We start from the raw sequence: 26,325 nt of genomic DNA, 5'->3' as shown, positions 1-26,325 counted from the left end.
TGACAATTCCCGTGCAAAAAGAGAAGAGAGACTACAGAGATAATTTCAGACCCAGCAACTAGATGGTGGAATAATGCATAGCTTGTGAATACAGAAAATTCTTCAAGCGGCAAAACTACTCCTACCGGTAAGTAACCATTTCCTCATTGTCCACTCTAGGGTTTTCCCTCAACAAGTTAAAGTCTCCTCTTCATCCTTCACAGAGGCTGCAATGTAATCAGACCATTTTGGACCCACCCCTTGAAGGAATTTCCACCTCCACAGCTAGTCTGGGACATTGAGGCTATGATCCTGATGTTTCAGGTGAGAGCTACTATTCCAACCCTGATGGTTCTGAAGCTGTTTGGGCCATGCATCCTGCTGGTACCTCACACAAGGTGGCACATGAAATCCTTCAATGCAAGCACCGTCTGCTGGGAGCCAAACATTGAGAAAGTCTCTTACATAGGATCTGTGTTTCTGACGAGGCAGCTCAAGATCTCCAGTGGTGGATGACAGACATCCATCTTATCTGCAGAAAACTTCTCTTTCCCTCCTCTGGAAGTCACAATAGTAACCGATACATCTTCCCTCAGTTTGGGAGGTCACTTCAACGATGTGGGGATCATAAGCCTCTCGTTGTCCGGGTAGCAGTGCTGTCACATAAATCTGCTATTGCTGCGTGACCTCTACTGCCTCCGAAGGCCTTTATGTATTCCATCAAGGGCAGGTTGATTCAGGTATTGATGACAATGCGGCCTCCATGTAGTACAGCAACAAGCAGGTGGCATGAGGTCGTCGTCCATCTGTCTAGAATCATTAAGGTTTTGGTGATGGCTGGTGCTTCATGGGATCTCCCTGGTTGTCGGGTCATTTTGTGGAATACTTCTACATCAGTCCAACAAATTCAGCAGGTATTGTCTTTCTGACCAAGCATGGTGTCTGTCTTTGCACAGTGGACCGCATCCTAGGTAGTCCTTTTTTTGCCACCTCCGAAAACACTCTGTGCCCCTCTGTAAGGTCTCTAGGCCTTCGGGGGACTTGAGCTACCTTCAAACCTTTCTACCTTTGATACTATGGGCAATAAAGTAAGGAAGGCAGTTTTAAGTAGAGCTCATTTACATAGCCCAGGACTGGGCTTTGAGCCTGTATTACTCCAAACTCCTGGCTCTAAGCATATGCCCTGTACTTCAGCGGCCTCTTTTAGAGTAACTGTTTTACATCCTAAAACCACAATCTACACGTTCATGCATAGAGATTGAGCGGAACCAATTAAGGGATTCGGAACTTCTGGTGGAATTGAAGAATGTCATTCTGGAGGTTTGCTCTCTCTTCTACTAACTCTGTATATTCAGGCCATTTGGCTGAATCTCACATGGTGTTAAGAGAAGCAAGTCGACTCCCTATAGGTAAAACTACCTTATTTTCTATGGTTTGTATTGCCTTTAACCTCGCAAGACTTTGCTGTGGGCACAGATAAGGGTTAATTAATGTCCCTTTTGGACTTTCTTTGTTTGCCTGCTCAGCCCATTTTTGTTTCCGGTCACCCACTGTTATGTGTTTCTTAACCCCTTCAGCGCGGCGGTAATTCCCCCGCGGTGCTGAAGGGTTCGAGCGCGGGCGGGGCCATGACGGAACGGTTCCGTCATGAGCACAGCTCAACCGATGCTCATGACGGAACCGTTCCGTCATGAGCATGGAAGGGGTTAAAAGGGCTTTGACATATATTTCCCACTGCTCACTTTACTATGCCACAATAGGACCTAATTTGACCATGTCCTTGCAGAAGTGTGTCCCCCCCCCCCCCCCCCCCCCCCGACCCTTTCCACAGCTGTGCTCTGAGAGGCATTTCTCATTGCCATCACTCTTGCCCATCACGTTAGCTAGATGCAGGCATTATTAGGTATGCCTCTGTTTTCTGCTTGTTTCTTGACAAGCTGGTGCTTAGGACCCATGTATCCTTTCTTCTGAAAGTAATGTCACCTTTGCATGTAGCACATCACGCTCCCTGTGTTCTTTTCTCCAATGCATCCAATTAAGAAGTGGCCATTCCGATTGGACCCTTAGCAAAGGAGTATTCTGTTGATGAACAATTGTTTGTTGTGTGCGATAGTGTGACCAAAATACCTTCTTGCCAGAAATGGACTGTATTGAGATGGATTTTCCTCTTATTCAAAATGTGTTATGCATTGGCCAAGAGTTATCCCTCTGAGGGCTTTAGGGTTCATTCCACCAGGACAAAAGCTGCTACTACAGCCCTAGCTTTGCTGGCATGGGTGCAGGGGGGTTAGGGTGCAAGGGCAGTGGGAGGGGTTGGGGGCGTGGTGGGTAGTATTTGATTATCTGCTAGGCAGTCACTTGGACATCTCTCTATACTTTCACAAAGCACTACTGCATCATATCTGAAACCTGCAGTGTTGATTCTGAAATCTAAAGTGATAGTCATATTCCTCTCTTCACCCTACTAGACTTCCTGATGTAGGTCCACACCTCAGACCACCTCCTTGGAGGAGGCATTACTTTGGGACAGATTCACAAGGTTACAATTTTGCGTTTAGAAGTATCCATGAGAGACAAGTTATTATCCTTTGAGTGTGCATTTGGATTATCATATGAATAGGGTGGGCGATGTGTGGGTGAGAGTGGGTTAATGGGATAAATGTATATAGGAGACCGGAAGCATGGAAAAACGCTTTTTTGATGCTTTCCACCAATTACTATGTTATTGGGTATGTGTGTCAGGAGGGGCAATTGTTATGGTCTTGAAGGGGCTTCTTTAGACTGGAAAATGTTTGTGTTTGGAAGCTGTTGTGACTGTTGATTCGAGGATTGACTGGGAGTTAGGTGAATGGGAGAATACTTTACTACAAATATGATCCACCTGTATTAGGAAGAATATTGACTCATTTAACAGACAGCAAAGCTGCTACAGTTGTCTTCAAGCTGTGATAGACATGTACAAAGCCATTACATCTACTTCTTTCTATCTGTAAACAAGTGGATGAAGACATCAGGCAAATGCCAGCTTTATAGGGCTGATGTGCTACACTTGTACATATACTTTTGTTCAACTTGTAGCCATATTACTTCAGCCCAGTGACATGAGTGATTTTTGTTTGTTAGTGACTTTAAATATGTGGTGCTCTCGGAGTGGGACTTGATGAATTGAACAAATTTCAATTACCATGAAATGTATCTAAAAAAATCTGTAGATCTTGCTGTGCTGCAAAGTGACTCCTATATGAGAGCTAAAGTGTTTTACTTAAATGTACTCTTCTATGTTAGATTTGGGATGTGAGGACAAAAGCTGGAGTCCATACCTTGCAAGGGCACACAAATGCAGTGGCAACAGTGAGATGTCAAGCGGCAGAACCACAAATTGTAACTGGTAAGCTGGAGCTCTACAGAGATTTATACTACAATATTGATTTCCTGTTTTGTAATGGGAAATTTACCTTTAAAATTCGATTCACAGTAGCTTGAGTACATCTTACATGTTCAGTTTAATATCTTTACTATGGTGCACCTTCATTTTGATGAGGAAATAAGGATTAGGGCTTGTAGGTTGTACAAAGCATTCATTTGGTGGATGGTTTTGGCGATAGGGGAGAATGCTGACTTTATGGTGAAAGGTTAATAAGCCTTTAGACTGAGCCTGCCATTGTTTTTCTTTCTCTGATTACTCCTTCATTTGGGCTGATGACAATGCAGTAACCTCACACCTATCTGGGCCTCCGTTGTGTGATCTCCTGCTGTGAGAAGCATGACCGTTTAAGACAATGGAGCCACATCTCTTACATTTGTGCATAAAAGTGTGCCAAAAAACATTCAGTGTTGATGTCATAGTTTAGTTTACCATGTAGACAGGCAAGTGTTTACCTCTAGCCCACTGACCGGTGGAATTCCTCAATTTGCCCTGGCATTGTGATGGGGAGCCATATTTCCTTATTTTCTCTATTTAATTAATTTTCTTTAAACAAACTGGGCAGAAAGCAATGTTTTGTGTTATTAGTTCTTTTTATAATAGTAGGTTTTTGCATAGGATTATTCTAGATGAATTTTGTTGCTTTGTTTACATTGTTTCTTTATTTTGCAGGAAGCCATGACACTACAATACGATTATGGGACATGGCAGGCGGAAAAACACACACAACATTGACAAATCACAAAAAGTCTGTGAGAGCAGTTGTTTTGCACCCTAGACAGTAAGGAATTGTCCTCATTTCAGCTTTCCCTTTCTACGTCTTAATGTTTGTTTATGGCTTTTTGTACTTCTGAAATGGAGATTGTTCTGTCTGAATACACAAAACCTATAACAGGATGTATCCCATTGCCTTGATAACCAGATGACATTTCCTCATAGCAAATAGTGCAGTGCTCTTTTCCCTCTGGGTTTCTCTAAAGAATAAAGAGCTCTGAAATGGAGATATGCAGCAGAAAGATTAGAAGGGAACTGCAGCTGTTTTTATTTATAAGGAGCATGCAGATGATCACAACTCACTGGTGTAGATGCATGGCTTTACTCATCCGAACCTTGATTTTTAGTGGGTGCCCTCCAAGTAATGAAGACCTTTAACTCAAGAGGTGCCTTGACATCATATAAGACTTGAGCTCTAGAGGGTACTCGATTTCATGAGGGTCGCAGTGCAGAGAAGGATATCAATGTCACAAAGTCCTTGACATTGGAAGAATCACTTAAAGACCTTCGCTTGTTCGACATCATATATGATGTCTGGAGGTGAAGGTGCAGGCTCATAATGCCAGAATGGGCAGCTGCCCACAAGTAAGTACTATAAGTTGAAAAAACAGTAAAATGTACCGTGATTTAGACCCATACCCCAGGGGCTGCTTTTCCACAGGGATATACTTTTGGAGGATCAGCCCTCTTAATGGTTCCAGGGGCCACATGGCCATACTTTGAGACTGCTATGCATCCAGAGAGTCATGACAGCAGAAGAATAAAAAATCATGTGCTAATGACATGAGCTCAATGCTAAACTGAATTGCGTCACTGAAAACATATGACCGCATGGAGACCAGTACATTCAAAATAGCTCGTATTCATGTGGTTTCATATGATTAAAAGTACTAAGGGAGTCATAAAGACTCTGAAAGTCCTGACACTTCATCAGGCCACAAGGTTGTAAAGACTTGTAAGCCAACTGGGATCCACGGCCAAAGGTGCCAGAAGGCGCTTTGGTGTTAGGCTATGCCACCAGAACATCGACATTCTATATAACAATAGATGCTTTTTTACGCATGTGTCTGTAGTATCCAGAGTTGCCATGTCCTCAAGAAGAATTTACCATGAAACTAGTTAATTGATAATGCTGTGATCTTGATGGAAGGAGATGGGCACCGTAAGGTTCTCATGAGAGCCATAAAAAAATCAACACTTTGCGTAAGAGTATATTGGTTTGAACAGAACCTCAAAGTCCATTAACCATTTTGAAGAACAAAATGGGCATGTGAAAGTGATTTACTTACATGCCCTACTGAGCATTATTGCTGTAGGTTAAACCACAGTGAAGCTTTCTGCACTTTTAGAGAAGCATGTTTTCTTATCCAACCTTACATATCTACAGATTAATACTTAGTTCCTACGTGTTTTGGAACTTTTAAGCTGCGTTGATTGACTTCATTACACTTTACAGTCACTTTCAATGTAGACATCTGCGTGCTTCTACCATTTTTCCATGCCAAAGGATGATTCTAACAGTTCTGAGACTATTCCGTCTTTATGCACATACACTATTAATATGAAATATGAAAGTGGCCTTGACGGTTGCATGTTAGTCTTGAGGGATCACAGTTGTAGACTCTGGGGATTTCTAGTGTTATAACTTAAACAACTACCTGATATGGTAATTTTTGTGTTCAGGTACAGTCTGTGGAGAATGCACACGCTCACTTGTCCAAACGTCTGTTTTAGTGAATAGATTTCTGTTGGCACAGCCAGGAGACACACATTGTAATAACAGATTCCAAACTTGACAACATTGTGTGAACTTTAGCAAATCACTTTCTGACCCTGTGCCACAGTACCCTTATTTTGCAAATGTGAATTTATGGGACTGGCTGCACAAACTTGACCATGTTTGTTTAAACATCCAGTTGGGATATGTGTGCGCTTTCTCCTTTTTTGTTTCAATAAACAAAATAATGTTCCAATTATTCAGAGACTGTTAGCACAATGTAAAAAATAAATTGCCCCTAAGCGAAAGAAATAATAACTTGCACGTTCAACTTGGGTTCAACTATTAACCACTAGACTATTTGAGCTTGTACTAAGTTGAGCTGATCAGCAAGGCCTTGTAATTGCACTCTGCCTTTGAGTATTACTCTGCTTGTTCTGCAAAGGCACATGTCTGGTGAATGTCTGTTTCCTGTTCCACAAGTGACACGACTGACATCTGACAAATGCTACATAGCAAACATGCTGTCTGGTGCTAGTGACTTCACTGCATTTGAAGTTCAGAAAAGTCATTGAAGATACATTGCAGGCATAACCACATAACTGTTTAAGAAGCTTTACTTGTTTTTTTTGTGATTATTGCAAAGCGTGAGCGATATTTCAACTGTGATGACATTTTGTCTGTGAATTATGCAAACCAAGTCCAACCTCTTATCTTTCACTACATAATGCCTGTGTTCACATTTCTCGAGTCCCTTCTCTAAGTTTTTTTCTTTGTTCACTATGGCTTGCTTGACATGCAGTCTTTAGTGGAAAGAAAGGCTGTGGGAAGTACAGAAAGTATTATTTCACTGTCTATTAGAGAGTGTACCATTTTGTCCCTTTTTCCCTCAATCTTGATGTAATTTTCTTTCAGGTATACATTTGCGTCTGGCTCTCCAGATAATATTAAACAATGGAGGTTCCCAGATGGGAACTTCATTCAAAACCTTTCTGGCCATAATGCGATTATCAACACGCTGGCAGTCAATTCTGATGGAGTTCTAGTATCTGGAGGTAAGACATTGAACCTTTTCATAAAAACAGCTTGTGATAGAGGCTACCTGTTATACTACTTGGTGAATTTCGCAGGAATAGCGTTGTATGACCACAAAAAAGCATGATGGGAATCCAAACAATTTTTTAGTATTTATATCATATGTACAAACCCATTTTGTTACTTTCACGATGAGTGGGTTTGTTTTCCTTTATATACTATATTGGCAGTGCAACACGCCTCCTGCAAAGCTAATTTTCCTGCCTATCCGGGGGCCAGATGGGCCTAGGGCAGGTGGTTGGTATCTCCCCTGTCTAGGGAAACCTTGGGTCGCATATCAAAGGCGACAGAGGCCTTTGAAGCCTCCTGCCTTGATATGATTTACCAGCTTTCCTAGAGGAGGAGAAGTAGGAAGCGAAAGAGGTATGTCATGCAAAGAGTCGACGTATTCCCTTACTAGTGGAGAGGGGCTTGCTTTAGCAATCCCAATGTGCTTTTCTAGGGTGTAGTTTGGTCGAGCAGCCTTACGCTTAACATAGAGGAGTGTTAGATATCTGCAGATACACACAATAGTCAATAAATGATGCACACAAGATCCACAGCAATTTATAAAAATAACGCGCATCTTTATATATATTTAGGCACCAGAATCAGTGCAATTAGGTAAGTACGTTTTTCAGTAGAAATACTTTTACATTCAAACAGTTGACACTTGTGCATTTTTTGGAAGCTTCAGTGTTTTCTTTCGTATGGGAGGAAAAACAAATACTGCATTCAGGTACAGTACAGCGACTTACGAGACCAATCTCCTGGACTTAAGTTGAGTGTAGGGCAAAGTCCAAGGCATACCCACAAGACACCACCAGCGGCCGGATGCAGGGGTGCAATACAGCGTTGGGTGGTCAATGTTAGTCTATAGCAATTGGTCTTCGTGTAAAGAGGCTGCAGGTTTTCCCCGGGTGGCCAGTCGGGCTGAACCAACTGTGGGGCTCAGGCTTCACGATGCTCAGGGACACTTTTGATTATCTTCTACATGGGCCATGGGCGACTGGTGCACAGTTGTCCTTAGGCGTCGGGATTTTCTTACCCAGAGCAGTCACCGTAGAGGGGGCCTGCAAACAGAGGCTGCAAGCGATGTCGGAGAGTTTGCGAGGAGTCATACCACAGTGGACTTGGTCTCGGGAAGGCTTGGGAACCACGCCGACACCATTGGGCCACTTCAACTCTGGCTTGGAGCAATGAAGGCAGTGGTGCCCATAGGAATCAGGTTTTCATGCTCTTGAAGTCCTCTCAGGTCTTTTTGGGTCCACTACTTCATGGGAGTTCTTAGTTCCTGGGTGAAGTGCTGGCAGGTCTCAGAGGCTTTGGATACAAGGCAGCTGCAGGACAAGTCGTCTTTTCGTACAACTGTCAAAGTCAGCAGGCCGGCAGGGTTGGCGCCAAGTCAGTAGGGTTCAGGGGGTACTGCTAATGTACCCTCTGGGTGCATTTAATAATAAATTCATCATTGGGTTTATTAATACGATGTGTCTAATACCAAACAACATAGGTTTCAGTGAAGCCATTGGGTGGCTGGGAAACTCACTTTGACCAGTGCCCAATACATACCTTAAGATGGCTTCCCTGTTCACTTACTGTCAGTAATTGAACTGGCCAGCAGAGGGTCATATCTGCTCATCCAGATATGTCCTCACATGGAATATAATGCACCCTGCCTTAGGGCTGCTGTAGGGGCGCAAGAGTGTGTCATATCGTGTTATCACTTTTTAGAGCACCTTGTCATGAAGCCTGCAGTAGCAGTCTGTATGAATTTGGTGCTGGTTCCCTTAGAGTGGCACAAACTATGCTGCAGCTCTTCGAGGACCCTTCTTATGCCCTAGGTACTAGAGGTACCACTTACTAATGACTTACAGAGGTGCTAAATGCCTGGCCACAAGAGGATCAAGTGACAAGTTGTCTTGTTTTGGGGAAGGAACACTGGTACTGGGGACCTGGTTAGCAGGAACCCAGTGCACCTCAGTCAGAGTTACATTAAATACAAGGCAAAAAGTGGGGTTGGGGGGGGGACAACTGCAATAATAGCCAGTTTGCTGGGTGCTGCAGGGATTTTTTTTTGTGATAACATATTGTTACTTTTTCCACCAACATGCATGCAACAGTGGCTACATTCTTAATTCGAAACAAGGAAAATATTAACAATATTTATAGGTAGAGAAACAGGGAAAATATTAACAGTATTTATAGGTAGAGAAAAAGAGCGATGTGTCGCCGTTGATCACCTGACCAGTTCTAACTCTTACGATGCTTGTAGTAATTGCAGGTGGAGGGGTCATTTCTTTATCTCAGATCTTCCACCTGGGCAGTATTTTCTGAGGTGTGGGCATCGTGGGGGCTAGGGGCTGCTGGATGATTTCTCAGCCCTCTTTCCTCCTCTCTTTCTTCTTCATCAAACATATCTTCAAGCTTCCCTCTGAGCCTAATGCCATCTCTCGCTTTTATTGTCCTTTTGGGCATTTTTTGGCAGATATGACATTCTTTAGTTGAGTGGAAAAATTAGCACACTACACAGACTTTGTGTATGTCTAAAGCTGACTTTGCCTGCATTAGTGGAGTACTTAATGAAAAGTGAAAGGACTGTGATAGCAAAGCAGATTAAATCTTTGGAAAAGGAGGCTTACTTGGTAAATTGTACCTGTAAACTTCGAGTATACAGTTGTTTTCTCAGGAGAAAACCTGGAAAACATCCAGATGTTCTAGGATTCCTCTCTCAAGACCCCCAAAAAGCACTGACTTAAGTAGGCAGCTACCAGTGAAAATGATATAAACTGGCTCCATTAGGTAGAACCAACCAATTTAATTTATAACCAAAATATTTTCAAAGAGAAAACGACATGTACTATCTAAATTTGTCTGTGTTGCACACCAAAAATGAACAGACCTCATTATCTGTAGTGTCAGAGATGACTATCTTTTTTATTTTATTTATTTTATATGTCTTATTATTCAATTTTTCTAAAAAGGCTGACGGACAAACAAAAACATATAAATAGTGACTGATGTAACAAATGGTGAAATAAACCACAGTAATATCAAATTCATAAAAAAACACAAACATAAATACACAGGATCTCTGTCCCCTTTTGAATTTCAAAAACCACAGTTGATGGACAAAATGCAGAACAATGTCATACATTCACCCCAGTACAGAGATCTGGGCCTAAATCCATAGTTTTTTTGCTCACCATGCCATTCCAGTTTGAACCCAGCCATATGCAAATCAGTCTTGACCCTGTGCCTCATGGGAACAGTCCAGCCCGAACTGCCAAGCCAGGTCCTCCCTGGACTGAAAACAAGCATCCTAGGACTGGTTTCGGGGTTTCACCCCTTTTCAGCCTGGATAGCTTGATTCCAGTGGCATGGAGAGTCTGGGCATACCCGTCCCACTCGGGGTGACAATTGCAATTGAATTTCAGCAATAACCAGCAAAAAGCAAAACTCCACCATTGTTTCGAAAGACTCTATTGACGAGGACTTCTACATCAACGTTAACCATTCTCCATACCAATACCATCAATGCCACATCCTCCTCCTCGGGTGCCAGCATGCGGACCACAGCCTCCTCCTGCTACATGACACCTGCTCCAGTTCCATGTCCTTTTCCTCCAATACATATGGACATGGGGGAACCAAACGCGTCTGAATGTCGTATATGGAAGAAGTTGAATTTCCTTTTTGGAGAAGGACAGAAAGATAATGACTGACTTAATGAAAAGTGGAATTTCTACATTCTTTCTAAAGAAAGCAACACATCATCTACACATCCTGATTTGCCTCCAGATGATATTGCCACATTTCCTTCTAGAAAGACCGGCAAAAAGGATTGACCTCCCCATGACTTTCTGGAGCAGCAGTGTTTTCTATATTATTTTAAAGAAGACATTTGAAAATGTCTATGGTTGGAGAATCTCAAACAAAAGCATGCGCCAACCACTATTCAGGAAGTTGCACCCAGCGTGTCTGGCTTTCCACATGAAACCTGAATTTCATCTTTGTGGCAGGTACCTGCGTGGATCAAAAAAATCTTGTTAATCTAGCTTCAGCTCCTCCATACAGGGATGACATGCACATAGATAACTGGAGGAACAGAGTTAGCTCCGTGGCTGCGACATCCATAAAATGTGCACGTGCCTTGGCCATACTGCAGTGAGGCAATTGCCGGATGTGGCACAGTATTTCACTCCTTATCAATATGGCCCCAGATGATAAAAATGAAGAGGCCAAGGCCATTATCAATAAAGGTGCAATGTGTCATCAATACAGCATTATTTGTCTTCAACAACTACACAGGCTCCCATTAGTTCAGAGAGGCAGCAGTCCCGCAGAGGCAGGAATGTGTTCAGTCAACATCCTTTCATCCAGATGTTGATGCAAAGATTTTGGACGTGACTTTTGATTACTAACTTTATTTTGAAAACATGTATATGATGCCGTGAAGAACTTCAAGATGGTTATGGCATGCTCCCTAGGAGCTTTACAGTAAAGACATCAAACCACCACTTTCTTTTTATGGCTGAGAGAAAGCTTCTCTCAGTACAGAGGCCTAGGAAGAACGTATTTCCTTCAAAGATAATTAAGGTACGATCAAGGCTACTCTTCAAGCAGAAGTCAGTGACAAGGCTATAGCAGAACTTCCGTAAAGAAAAATACGTTTACTAACCACTCCCAGGGCAACCAGATTAGAGCTTTGACTTTCACCAGCTGCCCCCTATATACTGGAGTGCTTCCAGCTGGGGAAAGCATTTTACTTTTACCCCTGCTTGGAAAGCAGTAACTACACATCTCTGGGTGCTTCAGGTAGTGCAGTCTGATCACAATCTGAATCCACAATTCATACAGAAATGAACGGCTAGAGATTTTCAATATTGGAGCCATAGAAAAGGGCCCCCAGAAATTAAGGATTCTTCTCTGGTCAAGAAGAAATTAGGCAAGTGGAGGTTGATACCGAACATTTGAAATGTGAATAATTTCATGAAAAAACGATCCTTACAAATATTAACCCTCCAAGACATTTTTCAGATTTTTCAGGAAAGGGAGGACTTCACCTCCCTGGATCTTCAAGATGTGCATTTTCACATCTTTATGTATCCAAATCACAGGCAGTACCTGTGATTTGTAGTGGCAGGGAAGCACTATTAATTCAGGGCTCCTCCATTTGGTCTGAAAGTCTGGCCCTCGCATCCTTACAAAGTGTCTGTCGCTGGTAGCTGCCTTCCTTTGAAGACAAGGTCGCCAATCGTACCTGGCCTGTACTTGGATGACTGTTTGTCAGAGTTATATCAAGGAAAGAGGCTTGTGCCGTCTGCATCAGCCTATTGCAAAACGAAGACTGACCCTCAACAATCCTCAATCCATCCTGTCATAAAATGGCCGGTCTTGGGGGCACTTATGAAAACTCAACTCGGGATGGCTTTGCCTGTGAAAGAACCTTCACAAAACTTCAAGCTATGGCAAAGATTTTTTGCTCCAAGGAAACCGTGCCAGTCAGGATATTCAAATCCCTCTTCGGTCTCATGTTGACTTGCATTGACCTGTTTCTTTTCTGCAGGCTCCAGAAGATGCCTGTTCAGGGGCTACATTTCCAGTGGAAACATGCAACTAGCTCATGGACCGACACTGAAAGTCAAGATAGCTCAAGCAAGCCATGCTGTGCTGTATGTTCCCATCAAACTTCAAAGAACATGTAGGAAGTTGGCTCTTTACATAGTGGACCAAAAAGAGGTAACCCGGGTAAAGAGTCCAGGCAAACTCCAAGAGTAACTACAGAGGAACAAATGACACCCCAAGTGCTCTTTTTTTATGGTAGTGTGAGCGAGAAGTTAGGCATATCAGAGGGTAGTGCTAAGCATCTATTACACACACAAAGACAGTAACTGACACAAGGCTCAAAGAAATCCAACACCAATTTATAAAAATAACATACTTTTATATACCAAGATCATCGGAATCAAGTATGTACTTTTCGAGGTATGAATTTCTACAGTTTTCAAAAATATGCACTTAATGCAAGTTCTGAATTGGTATCCTATGAAGGAAAAACATGCATTACATTTGGCACTTGTCAGCAACTCACAAGACTGTTCTTGTGGACTTAAGTTGAGTATGGGGCAAGGTCCAAGACCACACCCAACAGGACACCTCAGGGAGCTCTGGGTGCAGATGTGTGTCATGGCGTCGGGTGTCCTACTCACTTCAATGGGAGAATGGCCCGACTACAAGCAGGCTGCAAGCTGGGACTGGGAAACCAGTCCAGGGGAACCCACAGCGGGGCTCGACCTTTGAGATCCTCGGGCACACAGGGTCCCCTTTGCTCCACTTCTCCTTGGGCTGTGGGGCTCGGGTGCAGTGGTGTGTTTTGGGGTCTGATTGCAGTACAGGAGTCTCTTGCGGTTGGAGGGGCTTGCAGAAAGAGGATGCAGGCGGCAACAAAGTGCATTCTGGCCAAACCCAAGCGTGGGCTTAGCTCTTGTGGGTCTGGGAGCCCTGTTGGCACCATCACCTCCCTTGGAACATGGGCTCTGGAACATAGGTGGATTGATGCTTCGGGTGGCAGCAGTCGCAGACTCACTTATTTGCTGTATTTTGCACTGGAGGGCCAAACAGGACAGCTGGGCCACTTACAAAGTGGGTCTCACTGTCCCTGAAGTCCCTCGACGTGCAGGTCGGTCTTCATCAGCATTGGATTCCGGTCTGGGCACAACTAGCATTAGCTGCTGCAGGGGGACGTGTACCCCTGGGATTGGTACTGTGCAGGTCCAGTCGGTCCTGGCGTCGCCACACTTGGAGCGAAGGTGGATCTGATCTGTAGGAGCACTGCTACCTCTTCCTAGGTGGCTGCTGCTTCGGTAGATTTCATAGGCTGCAGGTCCGTGTTCTGGGTCTTGCTTCTTTGATGCCTGCTGCGACCAGGGAGTTGTTCCTCTACTCCAAGGGAGTTTCTTTGGCAGTTTGCGAAGCACTGGTAACCCTCTGGTTTCTTGAGGTCTGCACAGCGGCAGGACGAGTCCCTACGCCCTCTATATGAACACTTCTGTTGGAAGTGGGCATAACCCTGTCCCAGAATCCCTGAGTTTGCAATCATCAAGATGGCCTACTCTAAAAAAGCGTGTCCACTTCAGGTACTCAACCTTAGGGGTGGTACTAGCCAGGGCTGGCCACCTCTCAATAACTGGTTAATTTTCCTGCCTGTCCAGGTGCCAAAGGGTTCCGGACAAAGTGGGTTGGCTTCCTCTCCTGTGCGGGAATACAGACCCCCATTACATAGGTGGTGGCTTATTTGAAGCTCCCCTGTCTTGGAATGCTAATCAGCAGGTCATCCTGTCAGGTGGGGGGGTGATCACCCTATTCTCGAGCAGACTTTGTTTCTGACCTCCTGAGAGCAAAGGCCTTCACCCTTGGGGGTCAGAAACTCGTCTCTGGCGGCAGGCTGGCAAGAACCAGTCACTCAACACACCAGAGGCTGGTAGGTTTTTATGGGCACCTGTAAGGTGCCCTCTGTGTGCATTAATTAACAAATCCAACACTGGCATCAGTGTGGGTTCAATAATACAATATGTTTTGAACCAAACATCCCTACTTTCAGTGAAGCCATCATGTAACTGGGGAATTTGTTTTCACCAGTGTCCAGCATATGCTTTTTAAATGGCTTCCCTGATCCCTTTGAGCTGATTTTATCTGATGTTGAAAATAATTTAACCCGTGTTATACGTAACGGTCATCGTAAAAATTGTAGTTGGTTCGATGAGGACTGTGATAAAACATTAAAAAAATCAGCATATCGTCTTGAAGACCAAACCTCGTAACCCACCTTTGGTTAAGTCTTTGCGTCAAGCTTATAAAAAGCAAGGACAACTAGGATGAAAGCCCTAAAGGAAGAGTGGTGAGAAAATGTGCAAAAAGCTGCTCTACTAAAAAGTTCACAGGCATTTTGGTCTTTGCTTAACGCACCTTTTTAAAGAGATCAGCAGTCCATGACCACAGACACACATGTTGAACAGGAGGAATGGGTGACCCACTTTGAAAATCTATTTGGAGCTGATGAAATGGTAACTCCTCAGCTTATTCCCATAAACTTGGCAAGGGCAGGGAGTGCTGCTAGTTTTACACACGAAGAAACAAAGTATAGTCTAAATCAGCGTAAACGTGCAACGGCACCGGGACTGGATGAAGTCCCTATCGATCTGTTTTTAGAGAACCAAGATCTTTGGGCCCCGCTTTTAACAAATGTTTTAAATAAAATTGCCCAAATAGGTGCCCCTCCGTCGTGGTAGACCACTGTAATCGTTCCGATCTACAAAAAAGGGGATAGGTCAAGTCCAAAAAACTATAGACCTATTTCTTTGATAGATTCTACCGCAAAATTAATGGGTTGGCTGCTTTTAAAACGATTGGAGGAATGGGCCCTAGAAAAGAATATTATAACCCCATGTCAGTTTGGCTTTAGAAAAGAGAAAGGCACTATGGGTCAGTGCCTGAACCTTAGTCTAATTATAGCAAAATATACGGCAGCCAAAAAAGGCCATCTCTACCTTGCCATCATGGATCTGTCCGCAGCCTTTGGCTGCGTGGCACAGCCTAGGCTGTGGCAGATCATGGAGGCAATGGGGATTGATCTGAATATTATTAAAATTATTTGTGACTTGTACTCAGGTGCCTCAACATGTGTTTGCTATGGAAAGGGAGGTGAGTGTACCAGGTATTTTAAAATTGCTAGAGTTGTGAGGCAGGGATATGGTCTTGCCCCCTTTCTATTTGCACTCTATACTAATGACCTAGAATCTGCCATGCTGGGATCTACTCCAGATGTTCCCTATATTGATTCATTCCAAGTACCAATACTAATATATGCGGATGACTCAGTAGTTTTAGCCCGCACCTGTAATGCGCTGCACCACTTATTTTTGGAATATACACAATGTATTAACAATCTGGATATGAAAGTTAACTATTCAAAGTCCTTTATCCTAGTGGCAGACACAACACAGTGAAAACAACCCCAAATTAACACTGAAGGGGGAAAACTGGGAGTTGTCAATTCTTTTAACAATTTAGGGATTATATTTGACCGTCAAATTAATTGGCGAAACATGATTGTATATAGGGGGACTCAGATGGAAAAGAATATTGGGGCCCTAACTAAATTTATTTTAAAAACTAGTTTAAAACCTGTAGATGTAATAAAAACAGTGTATGAAGCTAAGACGTTTCTGCTGCCACTTTTGGAGCGGCTGTTTGGGGAACCAGAGATTGCACGAAATTGCAATCTATGAAAGATAACTTTCTAAAAAAGTTAATTTCACTGCCAAAGTCATGCTCCAATTTTAACTGTCATATGAAATTGAGAGCCCCTTATCTAACTGATAAAATCTCTGTGGCACCAATTTTAATGTATGTAATCAGGAAGGGGGGGACACGAGAGCTGGTTGTTTAAAGAGGTCCTGTTCTAATGCTCCCAGGGGTCTACGTAGGAAAAGACAGGTAAGAGCAGTTCCTCTGAAGGTAATTGTTAATCTGATCTGAGAAGGGAAAAATTCAATTTCAGATCTTGTTGCCCTCACACACCTGTTAGGGTGTCATGCTTCATCATTGGGCGTGCTCCTCGTCGGACCGGCGCTGCAATGTCCGACGGGCCTGGTGGCATCTTTATCGGAGATCTTTTGATCTGAGAACGCCGTTTTGTCAGGGTAGCCTATAGTTCATAGGTAAAGGAGTAGCAACCGGACCACTGGAACGGTCCCACCAAACGCTGGCGGGGGGCAGGCCAAAACAGGACGTGTCTGCTCCTCACCTGAATATTCAGGTGAGGAGCAGACACGTCCTGTTTTGGCCTGCCCCCCTATGAAGCTCTGAACCCCTCACTCTGAGGCGGAGCCATTTATTCTGTACCATACTTTGGTTCAGTTTTACATGTGGTTGACCTCAAGTACCCCGTTACAATAAACTGTGATATATGTACTGACTATTGGTCCCACGGTCCTGAAGAAGTGTCGCTCGAACTTGAGCATCGATGACACGAAACATGTTGACCTCTGTCAACTATAGGCTACCCTGATACCTAGAATCACCCGAGTAGCCTCCCTGGTTTTACCTAGTCCCAGCCCTACCTAACCTAATTAAAACTACTGAGGGGCCAGGGCCTATTTTAATCTTTTCGAATCCCCACATTCTTAGGAGTTATTACCCTCCAAAATCATTTACATGGTCTTCACACAAAACGGCGTTCTCAGATCAAAAGATCTCCGATAAAGATGCCACCAGGCCCGTCGGACATTGCAGCGCCGGTCCGACGAGGAGCACGCCCAATGATGAAGCATGACACCCTAACAGGTGTGTGAGGGCAACAAGATCTGAAATTGAATTTTTCCCTTCTCAGATCAGATTAACAATTACCTTCAGAGGAACTGCTCTTACCTGTCTTTACCAATTTTAATGTGCCACTCAATATGGCGAAAGGAGACCCTCTCACTGACAAGAGATATTGTAAGGGATCTTTTGAAATTAGATGGGGTGGGTAATATCAGCTGGCTACATTATGTCGAATCGACTCTGAGAACAGCTGGGTTACATCATCTCTTTGTAGACCCTACAACTTGCTGGTCTATATCTAAGAATGACTTGAAAGTTAATTTGCTATCTAATCTACAGGCAAGAAGAGAGGCTCTAAATACTAAGCTTTCGACAGTTAAAGCATACCTGGCTTTCCCTAGCACAATGCAAATGGATATAAATTCCACATATCACTCGTTTGTCACTAATTTACAACACCGGTAGATCTTGGTGAGATTCCGTTTAAATTGCATCTCTTTGATGTTGGGTCTTATCCGTAATATCTATGTTGCCTCCGATCTCCCATTTTGCACCTGTGATGAGCGATCTATTCAGAATGATATGCACTTTCTGTTTTTCTGTAAATTTTATTGTGATGAAAGGAAAAGGTTTATTATCCACCTCATGCGTAAAATGAATTTTAAACCGTGTTGTGTGGCCCTTTACTACCTGCAGTTACTGTCTGATCCTCTTACCTGTCTATCTTTGGCGTCTATCTTCTTTTCTGCCCTAAAAAAGAGACGTTCAATCTGTTAATCTTTTATCTTTAAAAGAGGAATCAATTTATTGAACTGTGTTCATAATTATGTGTGTATAGACTTTTAATGTGGTAAACCTGTATAATTCTTTGTATTTTTTTAATTTTACTGTAACTCTGTGGAATGTTTTATTTGTAGTATACTTTTTATGCCTTCATTGTGTTGGCGAAATAAAGTTATTCTGACTGACTGGCTTCCCTGATCACTTGCAATATCTAGTAATAGAACTAGACATCACAGGGGCCAATCTGCTCATGCAGATATGTCCTCACATAAAATATAATTGTTAGACGGCGACCTCAGAGGAGCCCGGAAAGGGGTCCTGACTACCCTGAGACCCACCCTCAAAGTATCGTAGCCGGGCACTGGCGGGAGACTCCTCAGGGGGAGGAATCTCGTATCTAGGATCGTACTTCTGGCACCACACGACACAGAAACACCACACCGTGCGTTCTTAGGAATCAATCTTTTATCAATCAGGTTAGCACTGCAAATATGTACAAGGAGAGCGCGGGCTCAATGAGTCTCGGAAGGGATAGGGGGTAGCGGGACAGTCTCTGGTAAAGGTTCAAGGCAGGGACGTATCCGGCGCACAGCTCACAATCCTCGAGCTGGGGGATAGGTGTGTTGTAGATGGGGTCCAGCGGGACCGTGGGAGTCGGTGGAAGCCGCGAGTCACTCAGCGGGCTCAAGTACAAGTTCGGAGGTCTTACGATCTTCAGGGAGCCGCGAGTCACTCAGCAGGGCTCAGGTACAAGTTCGGAGGTCTTACGATCTTCAGGGAGCCGCGAGTCACTCAGCAGGGCTCAGGTACAAGTTCGGAGGTCTTACGATCTTCAGGGAGCCGCGAGTCACTCAGCAGGGCTCAGGTGCAAGTTCGGAGGTCTTACGATCTTCAGGGAGCCGCGAGTCACTCAGCAGGGCTCAGGTACAAGTTCGGAGGTCTTACGATCTTCAGGGAGCCGCGAGTCACTCAGCAGGGCTCAGGTGGTTCTAAGTTCCAAGAGCTGCGACCGCGTCAGCAGGCTCTCGTCGTTCCAGCGTCGAATCTGCTGGACAGTCCCAGAGCACCCCTTGTTATAGGTCGACCCCTCTTTGATGTCCGGAGTCTGTCCAGGCAGGGGTCTTGTCGCCTGGGGGTTGCTTGTCGAGGTTTCCTGCCATTGTCTTTTGATCCTTTCAGGGCCGGGTCGGGAGGAGTCCCAGACACCCAGCAGGCATGGAGCCAGCCCTCAGGGAGGCCGGAGGGCCGATCGAAACCCATCGTCCCAGGGGAGTTCAGAGGTGCGATAGAAACTGCTCCTCCCTCTCTCATCCCCTGGCAAGCGTGATGTCCTCCAGCCGGAGTGGCGCTGCTAGGCCCGGGTCGCGCTGGGGCCGGGCGGCCATCTTGGTGCCTGAAGTGGGCACGCGGGCCCGGGGTGGCCGCAAGGAGAGAGGCCATGGACGAGGATGCCCGGGTCGAGTGCGTGTCTTCTGGTGGGAAGGATCAGCTAGGCCGTGTGCTTGGGGCTGCAGGTACCAGGTTATGTGGTGCGGGGGCAAGTAGGGCCATGCTTACGAGGCCGGGTCCAACACACGTCCCCCCCAGCTGAAAGCCGGAGAGAACTGCCCATCATCTTGGGGGGTTCTCTTCGCTGAGGCGGAAGAACCGGGAGAGGCCGTCAGCGTTGGCGTGGTCCGTGCCAGGGCGATGTTCTACGGTGAAATCCATCCCCTGGAGGGAGATTGACCACCGCAGTAGCTTGGGGTTCTCTCCTCGCATCTGCCTGAGCCATCGCAAGGGCCGATGGTCGGTTTGGACTTTGAAATGGGTGCCGAACAGGTAGGGGCGTAGTTTCTTGAGTGCCCAGACCACGGCAAAGGCTTCGCGCTCAATGGTGCTCCATCTCTGTTCTCTGGGCAACAGCCGCCGGCTGAGGAAGGCGATGGGCTGGTCTAGGCCTTGGTCATTCACTTGGGACAGGACGGCCCCAATGCCATGCTCGGAGGCGTCGGTTTGGACTACAAACTCTTTGGAGTAGTCGGGAGCCTGGAGGACGGGGGCAGTACACATGGCCTTCTTTAGGGCATCGAACGCCTCCTGGCAGGCAGTCGTCCACTGCACCTTCTTTGGCTGTTTTTTGGATGTGAGTTCTGTGAGGGGTCCGACGAGGCTGCCATACCCCCGGATGAATCTTCGGTAGTAGCCAGTGAGGCCCAGAAAGGCTCGGACCTCCGTTTGGGTGGTGGGTGGTTCCCAGGCCAAGATGGCGTCTATCTTCGTCTGTAGAGGGGCGACCTGGCCGCTCCCGACCTGGTGCCCTAGGTAGACTACTGATCCTTGCCCAATCTGGCACTTGCTGGCTTTTACTGTGAGGCCTGCCTGGCGTAGGGCGGTTAGCACCTTCCGGAGGTGCTGGAGGTGCTCACTCCATTCGGAACTGAAAACGGCGATGTCGTCTAGATAGGCCGTGCTGAACTGTTCTAGCCCGGCCAGGACTCTATTCACCAGTCGCTGGAAGGTGGCCGGGGCATTTTTCATTCCGAAGGGCATTACGCGGAAGCGGTAGTGCCCATCTGGGGTGGAGAAGGCGGACCGCTCCTTGGCTCCCTCGGTGAGCGCAATCTGCCAGTATCCGCAGGTGAGGTCGAAAGTGCTGAGGAACCGGGCTGCCCCGAGTCGGTCAATGAGCTCGTCGGCCCGTGGAATGGGGTGGGCATCGTCTCGGGTGACGTCATTGAGCCCCCGGTAGTCCACGCAGAATCGGAGCTCGGGGGCGACACCGGGGGCTGCTGCCTTCGGGACCAGGACCACGGGGCTGGCCCAGGGACTGTCAGATGGCTCGATCACCCCCATGGTCAACATCTTTGAGACTTCAGCTTGAATGCAGGACCGGACCCGGTCAGGGACCCGGTATGCCCGGTGCTTCACCGGCGGGCTGTCCCCGGTGTCCACGTCATGGACACACCAGTCGGTGACTCGGGGGAACAGGGAGAAGAGGTCGGAAAATTGTCCTAGGAGCTGGCGGCAGTCCTCTTGTTGCTGGGCAGTGAGGGTTGGTGAGAGGTTCACTCCTTCCACGGAGCCATCCTGCTCCTTGACACACAGGAGGTCCGGGAGGGGATCAGACTCATCTTCGGCCCCGTCATCGGTGGCCAGCAGGAGGCTCAGTTCTGTCCGCACGAAGTGAGGCTTGAGGCGGTTCACGTGAAGGACCCGAAGGGGATCCCGAGGCGACTGGACGTCCACCAAGTATGTGACTTGACTCTTCCGCTCAATCACTTTGTAGGGCCCGGTCCACCTGTCCTGAAGGGCGCCTGGCTTCACAGGGGCCATGACCCATACTTGCTGGCCCGGCTGGAACTCGACCAGAGTGGCATTCTGGTCGTACCAGCGCTTCATCTCTTCTTGGCTTGCCTCTAGGTTGGCCTCGGCCAGTGCTCGGAACTTCCTGGTCTGGTTCCGGAGGGTCAGAACATATTGGAACACATCTCGTGGGGTGGTCTGGGGTGCCGCCTCCCACCCTTCCTTAACCAAACTGAGGGGACCTCGGACGGGGTGTCCATAGAGCAACTCAAACGGGCTGAACCCTAGGGACTTCTGGGGGACTTCTCGGTAAGCGAACAAGAGGCAGGGGAGCAGGACGTCCCACGTACGCCGGAGGGGCCCTTCTAGGCCGGTGATCATCCCTTTCAGAGTCCTGTTAAACCTCTCTACTAGGCCGTTCCCTTGGGGATGGTACGGGGTGGTGAACTTATAGGACACTCCACATTGTTGCCACAGGGACGTCATGTACTTCGAGATAAAATTAGTGCCGCGATCGCTCACGACCTCGCGGGGAAAACCCACCCGGGAAAAGATTCCCATCAGGGCCCGGCCCACCACGGGGGCCGTGACGGTGCGTAGGGGGATAGCCTCAGGATAGCGGGTGGCGTGATCCACTAGGACCAGGATAAACCGGTGACCTTGGGAGGTGGGGGGGTCCAGGGGCCCCACGATGTCGATCCCGACTCGTTCGAAGGGGGTACTGACGACCGGGAAGGGTTGGAGGGGAGCCTTGTGCTTCCCCCCACTCTTCCCACTCGCTTGGCATGTGGGACAGGACTTGCAGTGGGCTTCTACGGCTGCTCTCATTCTCGGCCAGTAAAAATGGGTCACGAGACGACTGTAGGTCTTGTCTTGACCCAGGTGGCCGGCGAGGGGGACGTCGTGGGCTAAGCCCAGGAGGAAGTCTCGGAAGCGGAGGGGTACCACGAGCACACGTCCGGATCCCAGCTCCACCGACTTCTGCTCACTGTACAAAATGTTATTCTCCCAATAAATTCGGTGCGTTCCGGTTTGGTCGCCTGCGGCTTGGCCCTCGGCCTGGCGCCGCAGTCCGACCAGGGAAGGACAAGTGGCTTGCTCCCGGCAAAATTCCTCCCGGGTGGGCCCGCCCTCGGGGCGCCATTGGGCCAATTCGGGTAGATCGCCTAACTCGGAGACCGGGGCGGTGTCGGACGGTGAGGGTTCGTCGCTGGCGACTGACCCTTCCGATGGGGGGACGGGAGGACCCTCGGCGGTTACTGTTCTGACTTCTTCGGTCGGGGCGTTTTCGACTTCTCCCAGGGGGGTGAGTCGAGCTGACATAGATCGGGTGGTGGCGCACACCCACTCGGGGAGTCCCATCATTCCTAGGTGGGCCTTGCGCTCGACGTGCTTCCAGGGAGAACTCTCCAGGTCGTTCCCTAAGAGGCAGTCGACCGGCTGGGAGGTTCTTACGGCAACCCTTAGTTTACCTGTCACCCCACCCCACTCGAACGGCACCAGGGCTACCTGACACATACTCTCTCTATTATCTGCGGAAATCACCGGGCAAAAGACGTTGGGGAGGATCTGCTCCTCGGGGACTAAGTGCCTGAGGACACCGGTGATGCTGGCCCCGGTGTCCCGCAGGGCCTCTATTTGGTGGCCATTGATCTTGACGAGCTGCCCGTATTTCTTCGTGTTGGAGGGCAGGAGGCTACCAGGGACCATCTCTCTATCTCCCAGGGATACTAGGGCCATAGCTGCCGGTTCCCACTCTCCGGTTTCCTCAACCTCCTCCCCCAGAGCTACGTTGGCTATCTGTCTCGCAGGGGTGATTTGGGTGGCCAAGGGGCACTCTTGGTCATTGGCGTAGTGCCCGGGCTTCTGGCAACGAAAACAAGTGACGGTTACCCGGTGTCCCCGTCTCCCGGGGGGTCCGGTTACTGGTGGGGGGGGCGCTGGGAAAGGTGGAGGTTGGGTCTTTGGGGGGCTAGGTTGGGACTCTCGCTGCCCTCCCTGATTCCCTCCTCCTCTCTGGCGGGGTGGTCCCTGACTGGCTCGGGGGTATTCTCCTACCATGCCCCGGGGGACCCGGGTGTTGGTCCAGCGGTCTGCTTCCACAGCCAGCTTCCTGGGATCGGTGAGTTTGCTGTCAAGCAGATGCTGGCGTAGTTCCACAAAGCAGTTCGCAGCCAGGTGTTCCCACAACATGAGGTCGGTGAGTTCCTCAAGGGTGGTGACTTTGCTGCCCTTGATCCACCCATCGAAGGCCCGACTGAAAGAGTTTACATACTCCACCCAGGTGGTGCCCGGGATTTTCCTGCAGTCCAGGAATCGCTGACGGTACATCTCGGGGGTGAGGCCGTACCTTGTGAGTAGAGCCTCTTTCATGTGGCTGTAGGAGGTCTGCAGAGAGCTGGGTAGATCGAGCAGGGTGTCTCTTCCTTCGCTCAGAAACCGTCCCCACAACCCTGCCCCCCAGTCCTTCTGCGGGATCCGATGGGAGGTCATGGCGACCTCGTAGGCCCTGAACCATTGTTGAATGTCATCGTTTTTATAATATTCTTTGACCACGTCCTTGGGGATGTGGACCTTCTGCTCCGCTGGGGAGGCCGCCTCTCGGTTTCCCGGGGGCCTCCCTTCCTCGCTTTTGGCCTTGAGCTCGAGTTCCTTCAAGCTGCGTTCGTGCTCTAGTTGGAGCTTCCTTCCTTCGTGTTCCCGTTGGAGCTTCTTCTCCTCTAGCTCGCCTTGCACGCGCATTTGCTCTACTGCTAGCTTTTTTTCCGCTAACTTCAATTCGCCTTCGATTTTGAGTTTGGCTAACTCGAGTTCGTGATTGCGGCTTCTCTCTCTGTCCGCGAGTTCTTCCGGGGATAGGCCCCCGTCTGGTACGATGCCTCGCACCTGATTGCTGCTGCTTTCGCCTTGGGGGGGTTCGGCTTCGTCGGGGCGCTCCCCTGTGCCTTCTGGGCGGGAGGCCCCGGCATCCACCCAAGCTTTCAGTGCTTTCTGCAAATCTTCTTTGGTGTTGAGACCGGTGGTAGCGATTTTAAGTTCTTTGCAGAATTGCTTTAGTTCTTTGTGGGTGTATTCTTTTAGTTGTTCCACCTGGAACACCCTGTTGGCGTTGGTTTCTGCGGGGCTCATGGCGCTTCCTTCTGCCATCTTTGTCGGTAGTGCGTCCGTCGTTCACGGTACGATCTCTAGGTGATGGGCCCGAATCCCGTCGCTTGCCACCAATGTTAGACGGCGACCTCAGAGGAGCCCGGAAAGGGGTCCTGACTACCCTGAGACCCACCCTCAAAGTATCGTAGCCGGGCACTGGCGGGAGACTCCTCAGGGGGAGGAATCTCGTATCTAGGATCGTACTTCTGGCACCACACGACACAGAAACACCACACCGTGCGTTCTTAGGAATCAATCTTTTATCAATCAGGTTAGCACTGCAAATATGTACAAGGAGAGCGCGGGCTCAATGAGTCTCGGAAGGGATAGGGGGTAGCGGGACAGTCTCTGGTAAAGGTTCAAGGCAGGGACGTATCCGGCGCACAGCTCACAATCCTCGAGCTGGGGGATAGGTGTGTTGTAGATGGGGTCCAGCGGGACCGTGGGAGTCTGTGGAAGCCGCGAGTCACTCAGCGGGCTCAAGTACAAGTTCGGAGGTCTTACGATCTTCGGGGAGCCGCGAGTCACTCAGCAGGGCTCAGGTACAAGTTCGGAGGTCTTACGATCTTCAGGGAGCCGCGAGTCACTCAGCAGGGCTCAGGTACAAGTTCGGAGGTCTTACGATCTTCAGGGAGCCGCGAGTCACTCAGCAGGGTTCAGGTACAAGTTCGGAGGTCTTACGATCTTCAGGGAGCCGCGAGTCACTCAGCAGGGCTCAGGTGGTTCTAAGTTCCAAGAGCCGCGACCGCGTCAGCAGGCTCTCGTCGTTCCAGCGTCGAATCTGCCGGACAGTCCCAGAGCACCCCTTGTTATAGGTCGACCCCTCTTTGATGTCCGGAGTCTGTCCAGGCAGGGGTCTTGTCGCCTGGGGGTTGCTTGTCGAGGTTTCCTGCCATTGTCTTTTGATCCTTTCAGGGCCGGGTCGGGAGGAGTCCCAGACACCCAGCAGGCATGGAGCCAGCCCTCAGGGAGGCCGGAGGGCCGATCGAAACCCATCGTCCCAGGGGAGTTCAGAGGTGCGATAGAAACTGCTCCTCCCTCTCTCATCCCCTGGCAAGCGTGATGTCCTCCAGCCGGAGTGGCGCCGCTAGGCCCGGGTCGCGCTGGGGCCGGGCGGCCATCTTGGTGCCTGAAGTGGGCACGCGGGCCCGGGGTGGCCGCAAGGAGAGAGGCCATGGACGAGGATGCCCGGGTCGGGTGCGTGTCTTCTGGTGGGAAGGATCGGCTAGGCCGTGTGCTTGAGGCTGCAGGTACCAGGTTATGTGGTGCGGGGGCAAGTAGGGCCATGCTTACGAGGCCGGGTCCAACAATAATGCACCCTGCCTTAAGGCTCAAAGGTCTGCTCATAGGGGGACTTACATATATTAGATACAGTAACTTTGGCATGACACACAGGAATGTGTTATGTTGTGTTTTCACTCATGGTTTGTACCATGTCACGCAGCCTGCCATAGCAGTCTGTGTAGAACTGGTGTGTGGGTTTCTTAAGGTGGCATTAGATATGCTGCAGCCCTTAGGGATCTACTTTAGTACCCATGCCTTGGGTGCCTGGAGTACCATTTACTAGGGATATACAGGGCTGGTAAAGTCCATTGCCAATTGTAGCACAATTAGACAAGACCTTGTTTTAGGGAAGTAGCACTGGCACTAAGATCTGGTTAGAAGGCCTCAGTGCACTGTCCGAGTCGGAAATCAGCATCAAGTTCCCTTGAGCACGTCTTGCATTCAATCCTTAAATGTTAAATGAACAGGGTAATAATGAGAAGGGATATGTCACTTCAAGGACAGGGCGCACACATGCATGAGTTGTCCCTGAGAG

At 48.1% G+C, this 26,325-nt stretch overlaps 1 protein-coding gene across 1 annotated transcript in view; it reads left to right on the top strand.

The window, feature by feature from the left end:
• PLRG1 (pleiotropic regulator 1) overlaps positions 1-26,325 on the top strand; it is a 202,408-nt gene that overhangs the window by 120,732 nt on the left and 55,351 nt on the right. Inside the window, exons 11-13 of the mRNA XM_085641696.1 lie at positions 3,265-3,367; positions 4,076-4,184; positions 6,810-6,949. Of these exons, the coding sequence (XP_085497822.1) occupies positions 3,265-3,367; positions 4,076-4,184; positions 6,810-6,949 (352 nt within the window). The remainder of the gene's footprint in view (positions 1-3,264; positions 3,368-4,075; positions 4,185-6,809; positions 6,950-26,325) is intronic.

The sequence above is a fragment of the Triturus cristatus genome, chromosome 2_2 (assembly GCF_964204655.1).
Source record: "Triturus cristatus chromosome 2_2, aTriCri1.1, whole genome shotgun sequence".
NCBI lineage: Eukaryota > Metazoa > Chordata > Amphibia > Caudata > Salamandridae > Triturus > Triturus cristatus.
The sequence above is the reverse complement of the archived record's forward strand: the minus strand, read 5'-3'. Positions and strand labels throughout refer to the sequence as shown.